This window comes from Trachinotus anak, unplaced genomic scaffold (assembly GCF_046630095.1).
Source record: "Trachinotus anak isolate AG129_WGS33_773 ecotype Australia unplaced genomic scaffold, CSIRO_AGI_Tana_v1 ptg000001l, whole genome shotgun sequence".
NCBI lineage: Eukaryota > Metazoa > Chordata > Actinopteri > Carangiformes > Carangidae > Trachinotus > Trachinotus anak.
This window is the reverse complement of record NW_027273852.1, coordinates 8,335,543-8,351,703: the sequence shown is the minus strand read 5'-3', so window position 1 is coordinate 8,351,703 and position 16,161 is coordinate 8,335,543. Positions and strand designations below refer to the sequence as shown.

Sequence of the window (16,161 nt, the reverse complement as noted above, 5' to 3'; positions counted from 1 at the left end):
CACCAGTTGTTCCCAACAGGTAAAACGTGATCACAGCCTGTGACGCAAATCACGTTACAGTAGAGCACCTGTGCTACACGTGTGAACAGTGGGTCTCTCTCCCCTCCGGAGCAGCGACATGAAGAGTCTGAGCTGGAAACTCCACCTAAAGAGGCATAAGGTAAGAACAATTGAACAACAACAACAACAAAAAAAAAAAAGCCATGTCACAGCTTTCTTGTCAAACGGGAATGATCGAGGCTGTGGTGCTTGTCAGGCTGGTGTGGTGGGGAGCAGCAGGAAGGCGTGTGCCACCGATTATTTTCAGTGTTTTTTTTTTTTTTTTTGGTTATTGAATGTTTACCTTCGTGTTTAACTTACTGAATTTTCGCTGGGTTATATTTTATTGGTAAATGAAAATAAGTCGCCTACTTTGAAGAAGTCTAACAACGTCGACAAGAGTCGAAGGTCGTTCATGTCTGTGAAGGAGTCGGACTCCGGGACAGCGAAGCTTTGGCTGATTTAGTGCAATGATATCGTTACAAGTTAACATTTCAAAAGGTCTCGGTCTCTCCCACGTACATTTCTAAATAAAGGACACGGAGAGGCAGACCTCCCCAAGCGCACAGGCTAATAGCAAGTATGTGTCTTTCAAAATAAAAGCTTATTTCGCATGGATATTGTTTAACTTTGCTCCATAATTTCTAGTGCCATGGATTTTCTTTATGCTAACAAAATATAACAGCGTCAAGCTTGTCGGTGCCTGTAGGCAAAAACTCGTTTTATGTGGCTCAACCTTTGACTTAATTAAAACGAAGAAAGCATATTACACTTTTCGTATTATTAGATATCGCTTTTTAGAATCAGGTTTTGTGACTGGATCAATTTATCCCCACTTTTTTTTAATACTACTTCATTAGTTATATAATATAACATCCAAATTACTCACAGTTGAACATGGATGAAATTGTTTCCCAGACAAGTGGGACTGACTGAACATCCCATAAAATAAAGTTTCTTTTCAATAGGGTATTCTGTGCTTCATTAATTCAGAGAGAAGAGGACATAACGACATTAGGCAGTCACTGACAAGAATTATTAGATTTTCATATTAGATGCAATGTCACCAAGAGGCCGGCATCAAAAGCAGTTCTCAAATCTCACAGCCAGGAGCAAAGGCACATTGGTGCTGTATCACAGTCGCTTATCTTTGGACATTTTCAGCAGATCAAAATAGGACAGCACGCTGGAAAACACTACAATTTTTGTCCTTGCTCCTCCACAGCTTTTTATAACATGAAATTGAATTCAAGTTAGAAATGGCTGCTAGTATCAGCAATGAGGCTTACTCAGAATACACAAATAATACTGCTTCCAAGTGGTGACAAATGGCATGATCCCCAGTGTCTCACATTTTGAATGGGCTAACATGGATTTTGTAAAGACGCTGCTGCTGCAGGAGTGTTAACCAACCGCCCTCTCCCTGTAGTTTCCAACAGCTGCTATGCCTCACTCTGTGCATTCCTCATAAGCCGACCCACACAGTACACAAATGTAGTCACCTTTCCCTTTCAGTAGATGGCTAGAGTGCATCAAGCTGATCTGGCCAGCTTTACCTTGACTTAAACTCTTGATGTTTTGAAGCATGCAAGGCAGTTTTTGACAGGTTCTCAGATCAGTTGGTGGACCAACAGAGAATTTTTTTTTTACCCTCTTAGCTGAAGTCAAAGCCAGCAACTAGTGCTAAAATGATTAGTCAATTAATTGATTAGTCAACCAGAAACCTGTCTGCAACCATTTTGAGTATTTGCTTCTTTTCTTTGTCCTGTACAACAGCAAGCTGAATATATTTGGGTTTAGGACTGTTGGTTGGACAAAACAAAACAAATCACTAATGAAAATAATCATTAGTTGCTGCCTGACAAGCAACACTATAACAACAACAACAATAACATGAGCATTTACCACAAAGTGACTCAACATTAGACATTTTATCTTGACTTGCTGTACAGAATAAGAGGTCTGGCTACCACCTGACATGCCTGTGACAGTGCTTCCTTGTACTAAGGAGCTGTCCAGGGTCGTTCTACCAGCAACTGCGACATTTATGTTATAGTTATGCGGTCCAGAACAGCCAGAACTGTCGAAGAATACTGCAGGAAGGGACATCCTGTCAGCCATGCAACCTTTCTCAAAAGTCAGGCTCATCAAACCAAGGGGAGGGGAGCCGCACATGCTTGGTTGACCCCTGCAATGACTCAGTCCTTCATTGTGGGTTTAGAACATCCTCAGAAAGAGAGAAGCTGGTAACAGGATACTGTAGACTTTAGCAGACAGGCAGGATTAGAATGCAGTCATAGGGGGCTGAAGCCAAAAGTGAATCCATAGACTGTAGCAAAGGCTCCGTGCTGCTCTCTGGGTCGAAGCTGAGCATTGTACTTTTCTCCTCAAACCGGTAGAAGGCTGGTAAGAAAAGTTCAACAGTACGCGCTGTTTTTAGTGCTAGTTTCTTCTTTTTAATGCTGAAGATGCTGGTCCTAATAGTGACAGTGACCACCCAGGAGCTCTTCAGTTTCCTTGTATTTGAGGACAGTTATGCAACATGAGGAATAACATTACCTATCGCAGGCGAAGTTGTTCCTCTTCATCAAGTCTAACTTCTTAACTGATAAAGAAGTCTTACCTGTTGTAATAACATTGACAGGGACATTTCCAACAGCCCCAGGTTGTAAGCCACCATTGCCAACTGGATAGCAAAGTGGAATATCCCATTTCCACCATTTTTCCGTCCATGCTTTGCTGGGGGGTGGCATTGGTGGTGCACGTTGGCCGTAACAAAAATGAGGGGGTGACCCCTACACTGGAGTAGAGCGATTAAACTTGGATGAAGTGCTACCTCTGTTTGCACCACTGCTTTAATCTGAACCATGATTTAAAGCAACAGTGCAAGCACTGTCTTACTTTCTTACCACTAACAGGGCAGCAAATTAAGTAAAAACACTCATGGTGCTATGGCACTGACAGTGGAGCTGGTGAGGGTCAATGGCAACAACCAGTCCCTCATTAAAACAATTAATATTTGTCCGTGATGTCATTTTTAGTGCAATGGGAGCAAAACTACCACTGTAATTTAATACAGCACACTTCCAATGTGGTGGAATTCGTGGTGAAATAATGACAAAAAGATGTTTAAAAAGCCTTTGAAAAACAATAAATTATATTAAAACATCATCTGTCCATCATTTAAAGATAAAATGATGCAATTTAATAATTAATTGTCACATTTAATGATAACTGTGTGACTTCTGTGCTAAGTAGTAAGGTGATCTAAATAAATCCAGTCTGTTAAAAACAAACTGCATCACAGTACAAAATAATGAAAGTAAAACTGTATCTTACAGTAAAGTGAGACACTGTTATTAACCCCCTAAAATAGATTTGGCATTCATCCTACACCAATGTAATTAGCATGTGCATTGACTGATACCAAAAGAATGTGTTCCAGGCTATGAGTTATTTCTGGCCCCCTGATGCTGCCTGGGGTTTCTTGACCTTGTATCAATCCACTGTAGGACCTCAGCTAAACCATTTGACTATCCCCATCTCCTACTGCTCTCTCTCCACCAAAATCAACCTCAAGAAACTAACTCTGCTTTTTTTTCCCCCTCTTCACCTATGGCAGCACTGGCACATTTAAACTCAGATTCAGTGACCAGTTGTTTCTCCTGTATTCACATTTTGCTTCTTGAGTGCATATAATAGAGCTTAGGTAAGAAGGTATCCTAAGCTATGTGGAGCTCTGTTATTGTAACAGATATTTTTGTAAGGAGTGTGGATTAATAGAGACAGGAAGACACAGGCTGATTTCCATCTCAAAGCAAGAGGTCTCCCAGTTCTTGCACAGTTCCCTTATTCTGTGTTTCTTCCTTTTGAAAGTGAAAATGACTGGGTTTTAACCACTGCTTGTCATATTTACTTCAGTAATCAAATTCTCCTAGCCTTCTGTTAATGTAGTGAGATTTAGTTTTAACCCTGTGCTGCCTGTTAGTCTGTATCTCCAATAGCCTGTCAGACTCTGTTACACATTACCTTTCAGAAAGATGTTATCATCCCAACCATCCCCCACATGGAGCCTGTCACTGAATGACACAGCCCACAACACAACCAATCTGTTGGGCTGGCTACTCTGTACAACCACATGCCTTCTACAGTCTACTAAGTTTAAAGTGCAATTTGGATCCCTGTGCGAAGTCCATGACAAAAGAACAGTTGATTTTATAGTACTGGCGACCCTCCCGGACTCATTACTGAGCTAAAGACATCCTCTTTTGTGTAAGTGTGCTTTGTGTGTTCGATTCCTGCCTTCCAGGTTGCAAAGGGAACTATATCAAAAACAAAGGGAAAGAAATTAAAGCAACAACATTAAGAAAAGACTTGATAAGGTTGAACAAATTAGTTGATTATTAATATGCTACTGTGTCAGAGCAAGGATGACTGTTTTGGGAGTCATTGCGTTAAAAATATCTTTATTGTGGTGGATCATGTTTGGGTAGGAGGGATCGTTTTGCCCCACTGGGCCACCCTTGTGGGCAGCAGATGAGCCAGAGAGACTGTGTGTGTCTGTGTGTGTCTGTGTGTGTGCTCTGCTGAGCTGTGAGCAGAGGAGCCCCGCCAGCCTGCTTGCTCTAACTGTGCTCTGCACACACTCCAGTCCAACAGCTTGTCTCTTCTCTCTGCTCCAGATGATGCCTTGGATTTAGCTGGCCCACATGAGTGATATGAATAACACACTGGACGAAATACACACTTCTGGAAGCCTCGGAGATAAAGCACAGATTTTTCAGAGTGGCAAGGGTAATGTGAGTGGCTTTACCAGCCCATCCCTCATCCCTTTGCGAGCTCCTTTACTAACACCAAATGCCCAGAAGAGCAGGACTACGCTCTGCAAGGGAAACAGGTATGACTCAATTTTCTTTAAAGTTGCCATGAATGATGCCAGAGTGTTTATGAGATTAAAAAATTCAGTTGCACTAAAACCTGAAAGTAGCATTTTCTACTCTACACTTTACAGTGTCAGCTCCCCTGCAAAAGAATAGTACTCTCTTTGTATTTGCAGGAGCGAGACACAGAGCTCTATTTGAAAGCTGTAGTCTAGACTTTGTACCTGTAAACACAATTGGCTCAACCCACATGCAGCTGTCAATGAAGTGTAATGTATTATTTCAACAGTGCAGTTAAAGACCTGGAATCAAATCAAGCACCTGTTGGTTTGTGGGAGATAATTAGTAACTCAGTAACTGCTGCTTTTACAGCGCTGTAAAGAAAGTGTCAGTCAGAGAACAGCACCTCTCACAAACTAAGGCCCTCTCGTCTGCAAGTGTGCTGAAATGTCAGTCTTTCTTACCTTATCATAATGGTAATGGGATATAGTGTTGTGGATGACCTGTTCATGTCATTTTTTTCTGATTTAAAAGTGAGCAAATTACAATGACATGCTAAATGCATTTTAGAAGAACAGTACAAAGCATGGGTCATTTCTACTCCTTACTGCCAAACACATAGTTTGTAATGATTCATCCCCAAGTGGTTGTAAAAGCTGAAGGAGAATCATAATATTTTTTGACTATGATAAAATAAAATAATTCCTTTACAAGCGATTATTACATTTCTTGTTTACAATAGGGATTACTTTCCTCCAGCTAGCAGTTTAAGCTCTGTTTGTGCAACTGCTGTATCTTATAATGGTGAAGTCAGGGGCAGCTCACACGTGCATTATCTGCCATCTTATCAAAAGGCTGTTGGTGATCGGGGCGTGTCGTCTGGTAGTTGAGAGCACAAGGGGTCCAAGCAGAGACAGCCTTGTGTTTCTGTCAGATCTGTCAGTTTGTTTATCACTCGCTCCATTTATACTCCTCATTCCTGTGCATGTGCATGCGTTGTGAAATTCAGTCTAGCATAAAGGCGAATACATAGTTGCATTGTCACAGTCTATACTGACTCTTTCAGCCAAATTCAGCCTGACATGCTTAGTACTTTTGAAAACAACATGATCTCATATAGAATTTAAAATCAAATCTGAGCAATGCTTGGCTCATTTTGTGTAGCACCTGATTCTTTCTCTCACTGTGTCTTTTTTTTTTTTTTTTTTTTTTTTTTTTTTTTTGTTCTTCAGGAGCAATAAAGAGGGAGAGGATTCAGTCTCTTCTCCTGTTCCAAACCCCTTTCCCGAGCTTATCCCCTCAACCCTCTCCCCCTTTGTCTCTGAATGTTTATTACCGTGGACCAAAAGTAGTGCAACTCAGGTGAGTGTTCCATTTACAGTACTTGAGGGCATTTGTGACACAAAGGGGCATATTATTTGAAAAAAATAGAAGCCTAACTGTTGTAAGCTTTTCCATATGCTGCCCCAGGCGGCAAAGTCATGCAAACTCTAATTTAAACAAGTTCCAGAAAAACAACAGCAGGACATACAGTATTAAATTTAATTAAATGCATAGTTACATGATGTTTGGCTTGGGATTTGCCTGAAACATCAGGGCATATGGATGGTAGAACCAGTTATGTGAGTATGGAAATGAGGTGCGGTGAGGAGATGATGAAAATGCTATGTCAGCATGCACGGACAATCTACACACATACACAGTGTTATTACTTTTGACATCCCAGATTTTTACCTGCACACAGTACAGGGACTACTAAACCACATAAGAAAAGGCAAAACACATGAAGTGTGATATGGCCTGTCGATGTTGTATTTGAAATTTGATTATAACTTCATGCTTTACCCAGGAAATACCTGGCCTACTGCCCAACAGCCACTCTTGTATGTTTGTTTTAGCACAGGGTGTGTGATTCGTCACGCACTGAATGTCGAGAAGTATCTACTGGTGCTGGAAAAACTTTTACTCTAATCTCAATGTGGAGCCAATTTTTGCAGTTTCGCTTATGTGGAATTTCATTAAAATAAATTCCTTTTAAAAAAAATTTTAAATTGCTCAGCAATTGGCTGTTTGCTAAGCCCCGCCCCTCGTAGTTACTGTTGCTATGCCTAACAAGCTTTCTAATCTAGCACAACACACATGCAGTTGACAATAACAGTACCAAATATGATACTTGAAGTTTGTAGAAACTTTGGAAACAATGACTCTTTGATTTCACACAGAATTTGAAAGGCTTCTCATTGGTGGCCAATGACTGTCACTCACAGACTTTATCAGCTGCATCTCCACACTGCAATACAGTGTGGAGATGCAGCTGATTTTTTTTTTTTTTTTTTTTTTACGAAAAAAGACGCTACACTCACACACAAATTCTTCAGATAGAGAGTACCGCTCTTAGCAATGCCACACCCACACTGCATCAACATGTGAGGAAATCCAAAGCTTGTGCTTAGTTACAGTAGTTAAGGTATGATTGGACAATGGCTGTCAGGGGGCAGGCGGTTAGTGAATTATAAATTACCAGTGAATTGAAACACATAAATCTCAGTCCTGAATCACTTGTATTTTTTTTCTAATTAACTTATGAGAAGATAAATTTAATAATTAGAGCATTTTTGTCGAAACACCATTGTGTTCTAGTGCTATTGTGGCTTGCCTTTAAAATCTAAAAAACTTGTAATTTTGGCAGACGTAATGCAGGTGATGCACAACTCATAATGAATAATCTTTCACTTAATTTCCTTCTCTTTTTAACCAGTGTGTGCAAGTCAGAGGAAATTTCAATATAATGCACAGCAAAAATGTATTTCTCTTGACCCTGTGATCTGTAGTTGATTTGTGCGTTTATACAGAACTCGCTGTCAAATTCTAAAAAGAGAGCACATTCATTATGTTGGAAAGCTAACAATTATGGGTCTGCTTCAAAAGTGCATGGCTTTCAAAATGGATTTTGTCTATACATTTTCCAGGGCTGTTAAATTAGTCTGGTTTGTCAACCACTAGATATTTCCTGGATGTGGATCCCTGTAATGTATGCTGGAGTTGATTTCAGGTTTTTCAGTATCTTTGTGGTCTGTGTGTATGTGCATATGTGTGTGTATGTGTAGCAGCAGGGGGCAGGTCAAAGCAATGACTCATAGGAAAGCTAGAAATTACAGAGCTCAGCAGTTACCGACGACTATCAGCAGTATTAGACCTCTGTGTGCTCATGTGGTGCTTTCAGGTTGAGAAAGAAAAATACATACAGAGGGTTGTGTTTTCTATTTTTTCTAAGCTTCCACTGTACTCAGAAGAGTATGTGTGATTAGCACAAGAATGTCATCGAATTGGTATTTGTTTCTCTACATGCATTGTGGTAAGATTGCTTGATTATCTAACACTGGAGTGTCTCCACTTGATATACAAAATCACAAATGAGCCCTTCAGTTCCCTGCTCACTGAACCCAAGGTTTCACGTCATAAAATTAGACTGATTGCCAATTCTCCTGTGCTCTCACCAGCCTATTGTGAAGACAGGTCAGGGAATTGCACGGATTTGGCATTTTCTTTGATAAGTGCAAGAGTAATCCTTAGGTTTCTCTGCAAAGGAGCAGAATGACACCCAGCTGACCTCACTCTGCAACAATGTGGCTTCCTTGTTAGTAAATCTTAAAGTGATTTAGCAGGGTCTGGCAGCCTCTTACATAGCCTTATCAGCAGCAGTATTGGGAAGACAAAGGGAGTATGTCAGACTACACAGTTGTTTTTGTGTGACAATCCTCGTTTTACAGCATTATGCCCTCATTTCAGGAGTACCCAAGAAACCAGTGACATCATCGTTTCAACTCATCCCTCACTCACCCCTCAAAATTTTCTAGAAAGGAAAATTATCCATTGGGCTTCCCTGTGTGTGTTTTGGGTAGTAATTTCCCCATCAGTTAGAATTATCTGAAAAAAAATCATCTACAAACTTAGATTATAAAATGAGCTGGCTAAGAAAACGACAGTGAGGTCTGTCGCTGTGGTATCTTGAGCTGCTCAGTGTCTAGCTGAGATCCTTTGCTTGACATCATGTTTTTTTTTTTCTTTTTCTAGACAGGCCTTAAAGCTGTTTAACTAATGAGAGACTGGTTTATCTGAGCCTCTTGTTAACCTTGTGTTTGCAGTGTCATGGTACTTTTCCATAACAAAAACCTCAAAGTCATGAGAGCCATATTATTTCAAGGAGACACTTAGATTTGCTGTCAGCACGACAGCCTCCAGAAAACTATATGTCCAAATGCATATAAAAAAAGTGTGTCGTTAAGTAAACTTTACACAAAAAGGCACTGTTATATGTAAAGTAGGTTAAGACAACTAGATTGTTAGGACAGATCAGTTTCCATGGTGAATAAATCAAAGTGTGTCCTGTACTATCTCAGCTGTTTCAGACATACAACTGTGACACGAGAGGTTGCTTTGTGAAATAAAATCCTCCTGCACTTTTGAGTTTGACCTCAGGAAAAGTGCCCACTGGCAGCGCCGAGGCTTCAGCTTCTCAGACTGTCCCCAGCCACAGCACCACATCACTGCCGACACTCACACAAACTTTAGCATGACACCATGATTCTGTAAATATTTGTCGGATTGAGAAAGCTATTGTCTTGCCAGTGTGTCATTGTGCAGGCAATTTTGTGTTGATATCAGTGATAGGGGCAGTGTAACCTGGCTTTGAGTGCAACATCATGGAAGAACTGGTATATCTTCACAATACAATGGCAAAATAAACAGTTTTTGGGGAAGTCCAAGTGGCTGGCACCGCCTCCACTCTCCAGGAATATTGTGGGCAGTCATGCTTGGACTCATACCAGAAACCAGAAACACACAGACAGCCTGTGTCCAGACGGTGTTGAGTGCTCAGTTCAGCCATATGACTCAGAGGAAATGCCTGCCTCTCTAGAGATGTTATTTCAGATGCATCATGTCCATGTTCTTCACTCTGAGTTTTAGCCTCTCTACAGCAGATGTTACATGGTCATCAGGTCACCCTTAATAGATATAAACCATCTATACTAAACTCTACTTAATTATTTGTTCAAAATCTGCTTACTGACAAAACAGAGCAAAGCTGATGAATAATTTCTATTTTACAATCTTGAATCAACATTTGGTTGATGAGTAACTGCTGATGTCACAACCACAGTCTCCAGAAAATGGGAGCAGACATCTTTTTTTTTTTGCATCGTTATACTTGTCTGTGATTTTTCATAACAACACTGATTTCAGTGGCTGAATATTGCAGTAATTCATTATAATGCAGTAGTTAAAGTGAGAATTGGAGGAGTTAGAATCGGAGGACTCACACAGCTTTCATTCCTTGTGCCTAACAGAGAGTATGTGTTAAATATAGTTAGTCATCTGGTGTTAGATGCCCATGCTGCCCCTTTATTTCTCTCTATGTCTCTCTCTCACCCCTTTCAGACTCACAGTGATGTGGGATAAAATCATGTTTCTTGTGGTTCTGAATGGTTCAACACATATTGTTTGGGTTCAGAACCTGCTCTGAACCGAGCTTTGATGCGGATCTTAACGCAACTTGTTTTTTTTGTTTTGTTTTTTTTTATAGAGGAATAAAAAGTGTTTTCCATAATACATATAGGATTACTATATTACCATATTACTGTTACTGTAAAATTATTTAAGGATTACAATAAGCCTCTGGTGGAAACAACTTTTTAGTTCTCAATTATATTTCTCAACTAAGTCCCCTCTCAATTTTAACATTTCCTAATGAGACCAAATAAAGCTAGTAATGCTATAATGCTAACCCACTTCTTCTGCGTTGTCTTGATGAACATCAATGTGACAATTGCCATTTTCACCAAACTTCAATTTCAACTATGTTTACCAAACATACAAGGTATGGTATTATTGTATGGCTTAACTATGGCCTGGAATGAAGCTGCAGATGCAGGTCTACGAGCAACAGCCAGGGAGTTAAACTGTGAGACGTGTGACGTGAATCACACTCGTCTATCACAGAATGTGTTGTCGTTAGACCATGTCAAGCACAAGTAGCACCCACTGCCCGCTCTCTTTCTCTCTGATGCACAAACACACAACACACAGATAAATATGCCGCTCACTCTCTTGTATGATCTTATCAGAACCAGACAGTGCTAAATACTATGTGAATGCATGGAAATCCATTTCTCACTGAAGGTTGGCCCAGTGAACTGTGTATGACACAGCACGCCTCTAAAGCACAATTACTATTCTTATGCCAAACAACTTGGACAAGGTTTTAAGTCCATTGTCAGTGAGGTAGTGCATTAAGCTAGAGTTCCTCTAATGACCACTGGATACTGATCGCTGCTGCCTCTTTTCTTGCTCCACCCTTTGACCAAATCTAGAGTTTTTGGCTCGAGTAATGGCCAGGAAATGGCGTTTGCTGCGTTTTCAGGACTTCAGTTCAGAACAGTGATCTAAATGGCACTGATCAGCAATGCTGTAGCCACCACTGTAACACTGTTAACTAACATTACATTTATCTCACAATATACATTTGCTGATGATTTTCCCTCATCAGTAACCTAACCTCTGGTTGTTGTCCGTTTCGTGGGAGCCATGCAGTTTTCCTTTTGATGAAGCTTTATTACGTGCTTTGTGCTTACATCTATGTGCAAGATATAGCTACCGTTATTTACTGTTTTACCTACAATCATTATCTTTATACCCCTACACAAAACTCACAAGTTACGGATTGACAAGGAAACTGAACAGTGTTCTGTTGCCTCAGTAAATTCTAAAGGCTTCGCTTTTTTTCAAGTTGCCAGGGCAGAGACACTGCCTTAAAGGCTAAATTCAGGGAACAAAAGACTTCTACAGATATGACTATAACATGACTGGCTACGTCCTTGGTCTGCAAGATGTAAACTGATATGTGTCTCTGGTTGTTTTTAAGTAAGTATACTGTAAACCCCCCTGCCCAGACGTGGGTATACACTGTATACCTGCATCTGTGCACCACTGTACCTCTGGTTGCTGTATTGTTTCTCTGACAGAGCCTGCAAGGGGGTCTTGATTGAATCAGCTGTGGTCAAAACTGTGGTCAAATGTGTCTGGAGCTGGCTTTGTTATGAGAGTGGTGGAGACTCTGTTATCATTCTGGCTCCATTAATTCCAATTCATTTTAGCTGTGTGATAACTAGCAGCGTCTGTTTGTCTGTGCTCTTACAAGTCACTGTGCTGTGTTTCCAGATAAACATGAACCCTGTTGTGGGAGGTTCTTCTTTTTCTGTCTGTTCTCATGAGTTGAAAGAGAGGACAGTGACTGGTGCCAGACTTCCACATTCAGTACTGTGACATTAGATATAATAATATATACTGCATGTGTCTATAAGGAAATGAGATGAAAGAAAAATAGAGTCAAGCAAATGTTGCAATGCAAGGTATTGACCTTTTCCAGTAGCTTTACAATTTTTTTTTTGTTTTGGTGACACAAGTAATATACAGTAGCTACTTTATCTCTCTGGGACGCACTTCAGCAAAATCAATAATACAAAATATTCTCAGCCTGACAACTTTCACACTACCACTGACATATAATCTAGATAGAACTGAATCTAAATACATTGTCTTAAAATGATACAGTACAGATGACAGATACAGTATTACCATAGTAAGGCTGAAAGAGTTTGTGTGTGTGTGGTCTTTGTCAGACAATGAATTTAAGGCTCCTTGTGGTCTAAAACTGTTTCTTATTAATGCATTAATAGCTTTACTGAAATGTGTCTCTACCCTCTACATCTGATATCTTTTGCATACTTTTACTCCTCAACTCCTCTATTATATTTCCACACCACCCTCAATATATATCCCATATGTCATATTTTGACATGTACAAACAAGAATATGCAAACTATCTGCAAATTATCGGCATTAATGTCACCAAGCCATTGTCATGTCAAAATACTGCTAGTTCTGCTGCTACTACTACTGCTACTAATAATTGAATACATAAATGCAGATCTGGAAAGTAATAAGAAATAAGACAACAAATAAATAAAGTGGCCTGATGTACTGTAAATCTAACAGGTCATACAGTATAATATAAAAATACAACTATCTTTGATTTCCTCTAATAGGATGCACTCTTTAGTTGTTTTAAATCGTCTAAATAGTAACTGAACTGCAGGCTGTATAATGATCACTTTTTGCCACTATTTATGTCTCAGTAAAAAATATAATGCACAATTTTCACGATTATGCTTATAAATGTTCGTTTAGTGAAATGTATTATGTCGGAGACTAAAAATAGCCATATTTTGTCTGGCACAAAGTCAGTAAAAACAATCCGACACAGGTAGTTTCTGGGAAATCTTCAGCTCCTTTGCTGTGGTTTCGACGTTATCTCTTGGCAGAATTTGTTACTTTGATTCCAAGAATTTCAGCTCTCTCTGGCCTGTATATTTTCACTCTGTTCACCATGAGAAAAACTCTTTTTTTTCTTTTTATTTTCAGTTTTGTTTCTTGCAACTGCTTTTCTAAAAGAAGAGGAAAGGAAAAAGCTTTTACATTCTCAAGGACAAAGGAGGAGTTTGTGTTGTGGGGAGGCAACATGATGTAGTTTCTCACACTTTCGTTGGGAGGATCTCACTGTAACTGGTTTTCCGTACTATCCAACAGGGTTACCATATAGAAAAAAACTTTTTTGTATTAAATACCATATTCTATATGATTTATTATTATCTTTAGAACCATAATTTGTACATTAAGCTTATTTTCAGATACTATGTATGGATATTTTTCATGTAGTGAATTGTGCACCTAAGGCAGAAGCATGAATTTCCATGCGAGAAGAGTCACCTTGCCTGCCATCACACCACTTTGTCTGCAGAAGCGGGTAGGAATCTTAGATGGATTTCCTCTGTGCTACCTCTCTAACTTTAAAGCTTTCTCCTATTTATTAGTGAAGAACTGCCCTCCGTTCCTGATCAGAGATTGTTCTAAATTTAAGCAGTTTTTTTCAGATGTTGCTGGATGAGCACTATGTAAGGGCTTACTTTATGCAAAACTTGTTCACAACAGTTTGCCTGTGCTATTGTTACTTGTTGAAACTGACTCTCCTTTCCTTTACACTGTTAGCTCACCATGAAGCACATTTTTCAAATTCATCTTTGACACAAATGGAAGATGTCATTTTCAAAATGGTGATTTAAACTTGGAAAATAGCCAGTTCTTAATGTGGAAACATGCTTAAATGTAAAATGTGCATTTCATTTAAATAAGGAGCATAAATGCTGAATAAAGAAAACCCACACGTTAAGTCAGAATGTTGATTCTATGTTGTGCCCGAGGAGCTGTACTTCACATTGGGAGGACATACCTAACTGGAGTATTGGTTGTGTGATTTCAAAGTCCATGTTCAAAAACATCAGTTGTTCGTGTTCAGCAATGACACAATGTAAATTCTCAAAATGTGGCTCTTTATATCTGCTCCATTATTTCTTGAGGATTTATTGATAAGATTCTCATTTTCTATTTTATGATGGTTTGCTTTAACTTTTTACTTGGACAGTGGGTTTTTTAAACTTCCATACTAACAATGAAATAACTTCTTATTGCTTTGATGTCCTAATAACTTTTCATTTTTATCAAGCCACCACAATATCTTTGCTATCCCATCTTTGAGTAAAATGAGCAGAATGAAAATTAGGCCAAATAATAATTAATAACTGTATTTTCACAATAGTAACCCCTCCAGCAGCTCACTATCATTTTCACCATATAAAAAAAGCATCTAGCTTTCCAGCCTGCTTGTCAGTGTTGCTTGACAACATTTGTCTGCTGTTGTAATTCATCTCCTCATTGGTGAATACTCTGAAAAGCAAATGGTGTTCTGGCTATTACTTTGTATTTCTAAGTGGTAATAATGACTTAGTCAATTTAATTTAGACACCAACAAGTTCAACCCCCCAAAAATGCAGTAGAAAGTGCAACTGTAAATGTAAATCGCTCCTGGTCTGGACATTAAAGAGACAATTCTGTATACAGCAGTGTTATAACAGTGAGACGCTGGGAGGACATTTCTCAGTGGTTGTCTTTGCTAGACAAGGCTGGAGGCCACCTCCTCGCCACCACACGAGGATACAGCTGCAGCTGTGAGAGTGCAGTTCAAGGTTAAACCATAGTAGTCTAATTGGCAAAATGGCTCACACTGTCCTGTCCTTGAGATAAGAAGTTCTAATGGAGAAGTTTATATTCAACAAAGCTATATATAGTCCTGCAAAATCCATGTCTGGATTTATTCTGCCTTGTCTAGACTTTTTTGCTTTTCATTGAAAGCCCTTTGTAACACAGCACATTATGTTCTGTTGCTCTGCCTGTTGCTTTAACCCTCACCTCTGTGATACACTGCTGCAAAAACTGGCATTAAAGAGTGTTGACTCTGGCTTGCAGTTGCACAAGGTAGCAGTAAACCCTGACTGATGAATTAGTGGGCCGACATTATTGGCCAGTATCAGCTCATCACATACAGTGTACACCATTGTGCCAAAACATTATGACCACAGATGAAGCAACTAATGTTGATTATCTATTAACAATGGAACATGTCAAGGTCTAAGATTTATATTGAAGTCTATGGGAAAATGGCCTTACCTCTCATCAACTCAGTAAACATTTTCTAATGAGTTTATGTTTTCAGTCATTAGTTTTAAGTCTTCTTCAGTACAATATGATGTTAATTTTTTAAATAATGTTCCCATTTAGAGTAAAATAGATGATAGATCATTTACTAAAGAGTTACTTGAGTTATAGCTGAAGCCAAAATGCTATTTTGTTCTTAAAGTGAGGGACAATAATCTATCTAAGTAGAAGTAACTCTCCAGGTAACATTATTTTTGCATGTTGCAACATGATAGGTGGATATGATTGACATGATGTGGGCGGACATGAATGCTTTTCAGGAGAAAATATGTGTAGATTTGGCTCAGAGCTACTTGCTGATGAATACAGCTCTGTGTTCACTGATAAAGACACCAGTGGTTTACGCAGCACGCTGGCTTGCCTGGACATTCATTAAAAACTCTTAATGATTAACAGTACTGTACACAGTGTTTTCAGTTGCCTGATGTGAAACAATGATGCATAATGATACAATAATTTGAACTCTTACATTGAGTGTTGTGATTATAATTATTTGACCAATCTGTTGATATTATAAAAAGTCTGTTTGTATGTAGTTGCCAATTGATTGTGGAAACACAGGAGCCAGTCGAGC

At 39.3% G+C, this 16,161-nt stretch overlaps 1 protein-coding gene across 3 annotated transcripts in view; it reads left to right on the top strand.

Annotated features, from left to right (window-relative positions):
* The first annotated feature begins 19 nt into the window (after positions 1–19).
* grb14 (growth factor receptor-bound protein 14) overlaps positions 20–16,161 on the top strand; it is a 28,166-nt gene continuing 12,024 nt past the window's right edge. Inside the window, exons 1-3 of one of the 3 annotated variants that reach the window (XM_071473825.1) lie at positions 20–160; positions 4,722–4,936; positions 6,152–6,281. In XM_071473825.1, the coding sequence (XP_071329926.1) occupies positions 4,749–4,936; positions 6,152–6,281 (318 nt within the window). In that variant the 5' untranslated portion in view covers positions 20–160; positions 4,722–4,748. Of the gene's footprint in view, positions 161–4,177; positions 4,312–4,721; positions 4,937–6,151; positions 6,282–13,514; positions 13,783–16,161 lie in introns of those variants that run through there. The other 2 variants (XM_071473828.1, XM_071473837.1) reach the window with 2 other exon arrangements.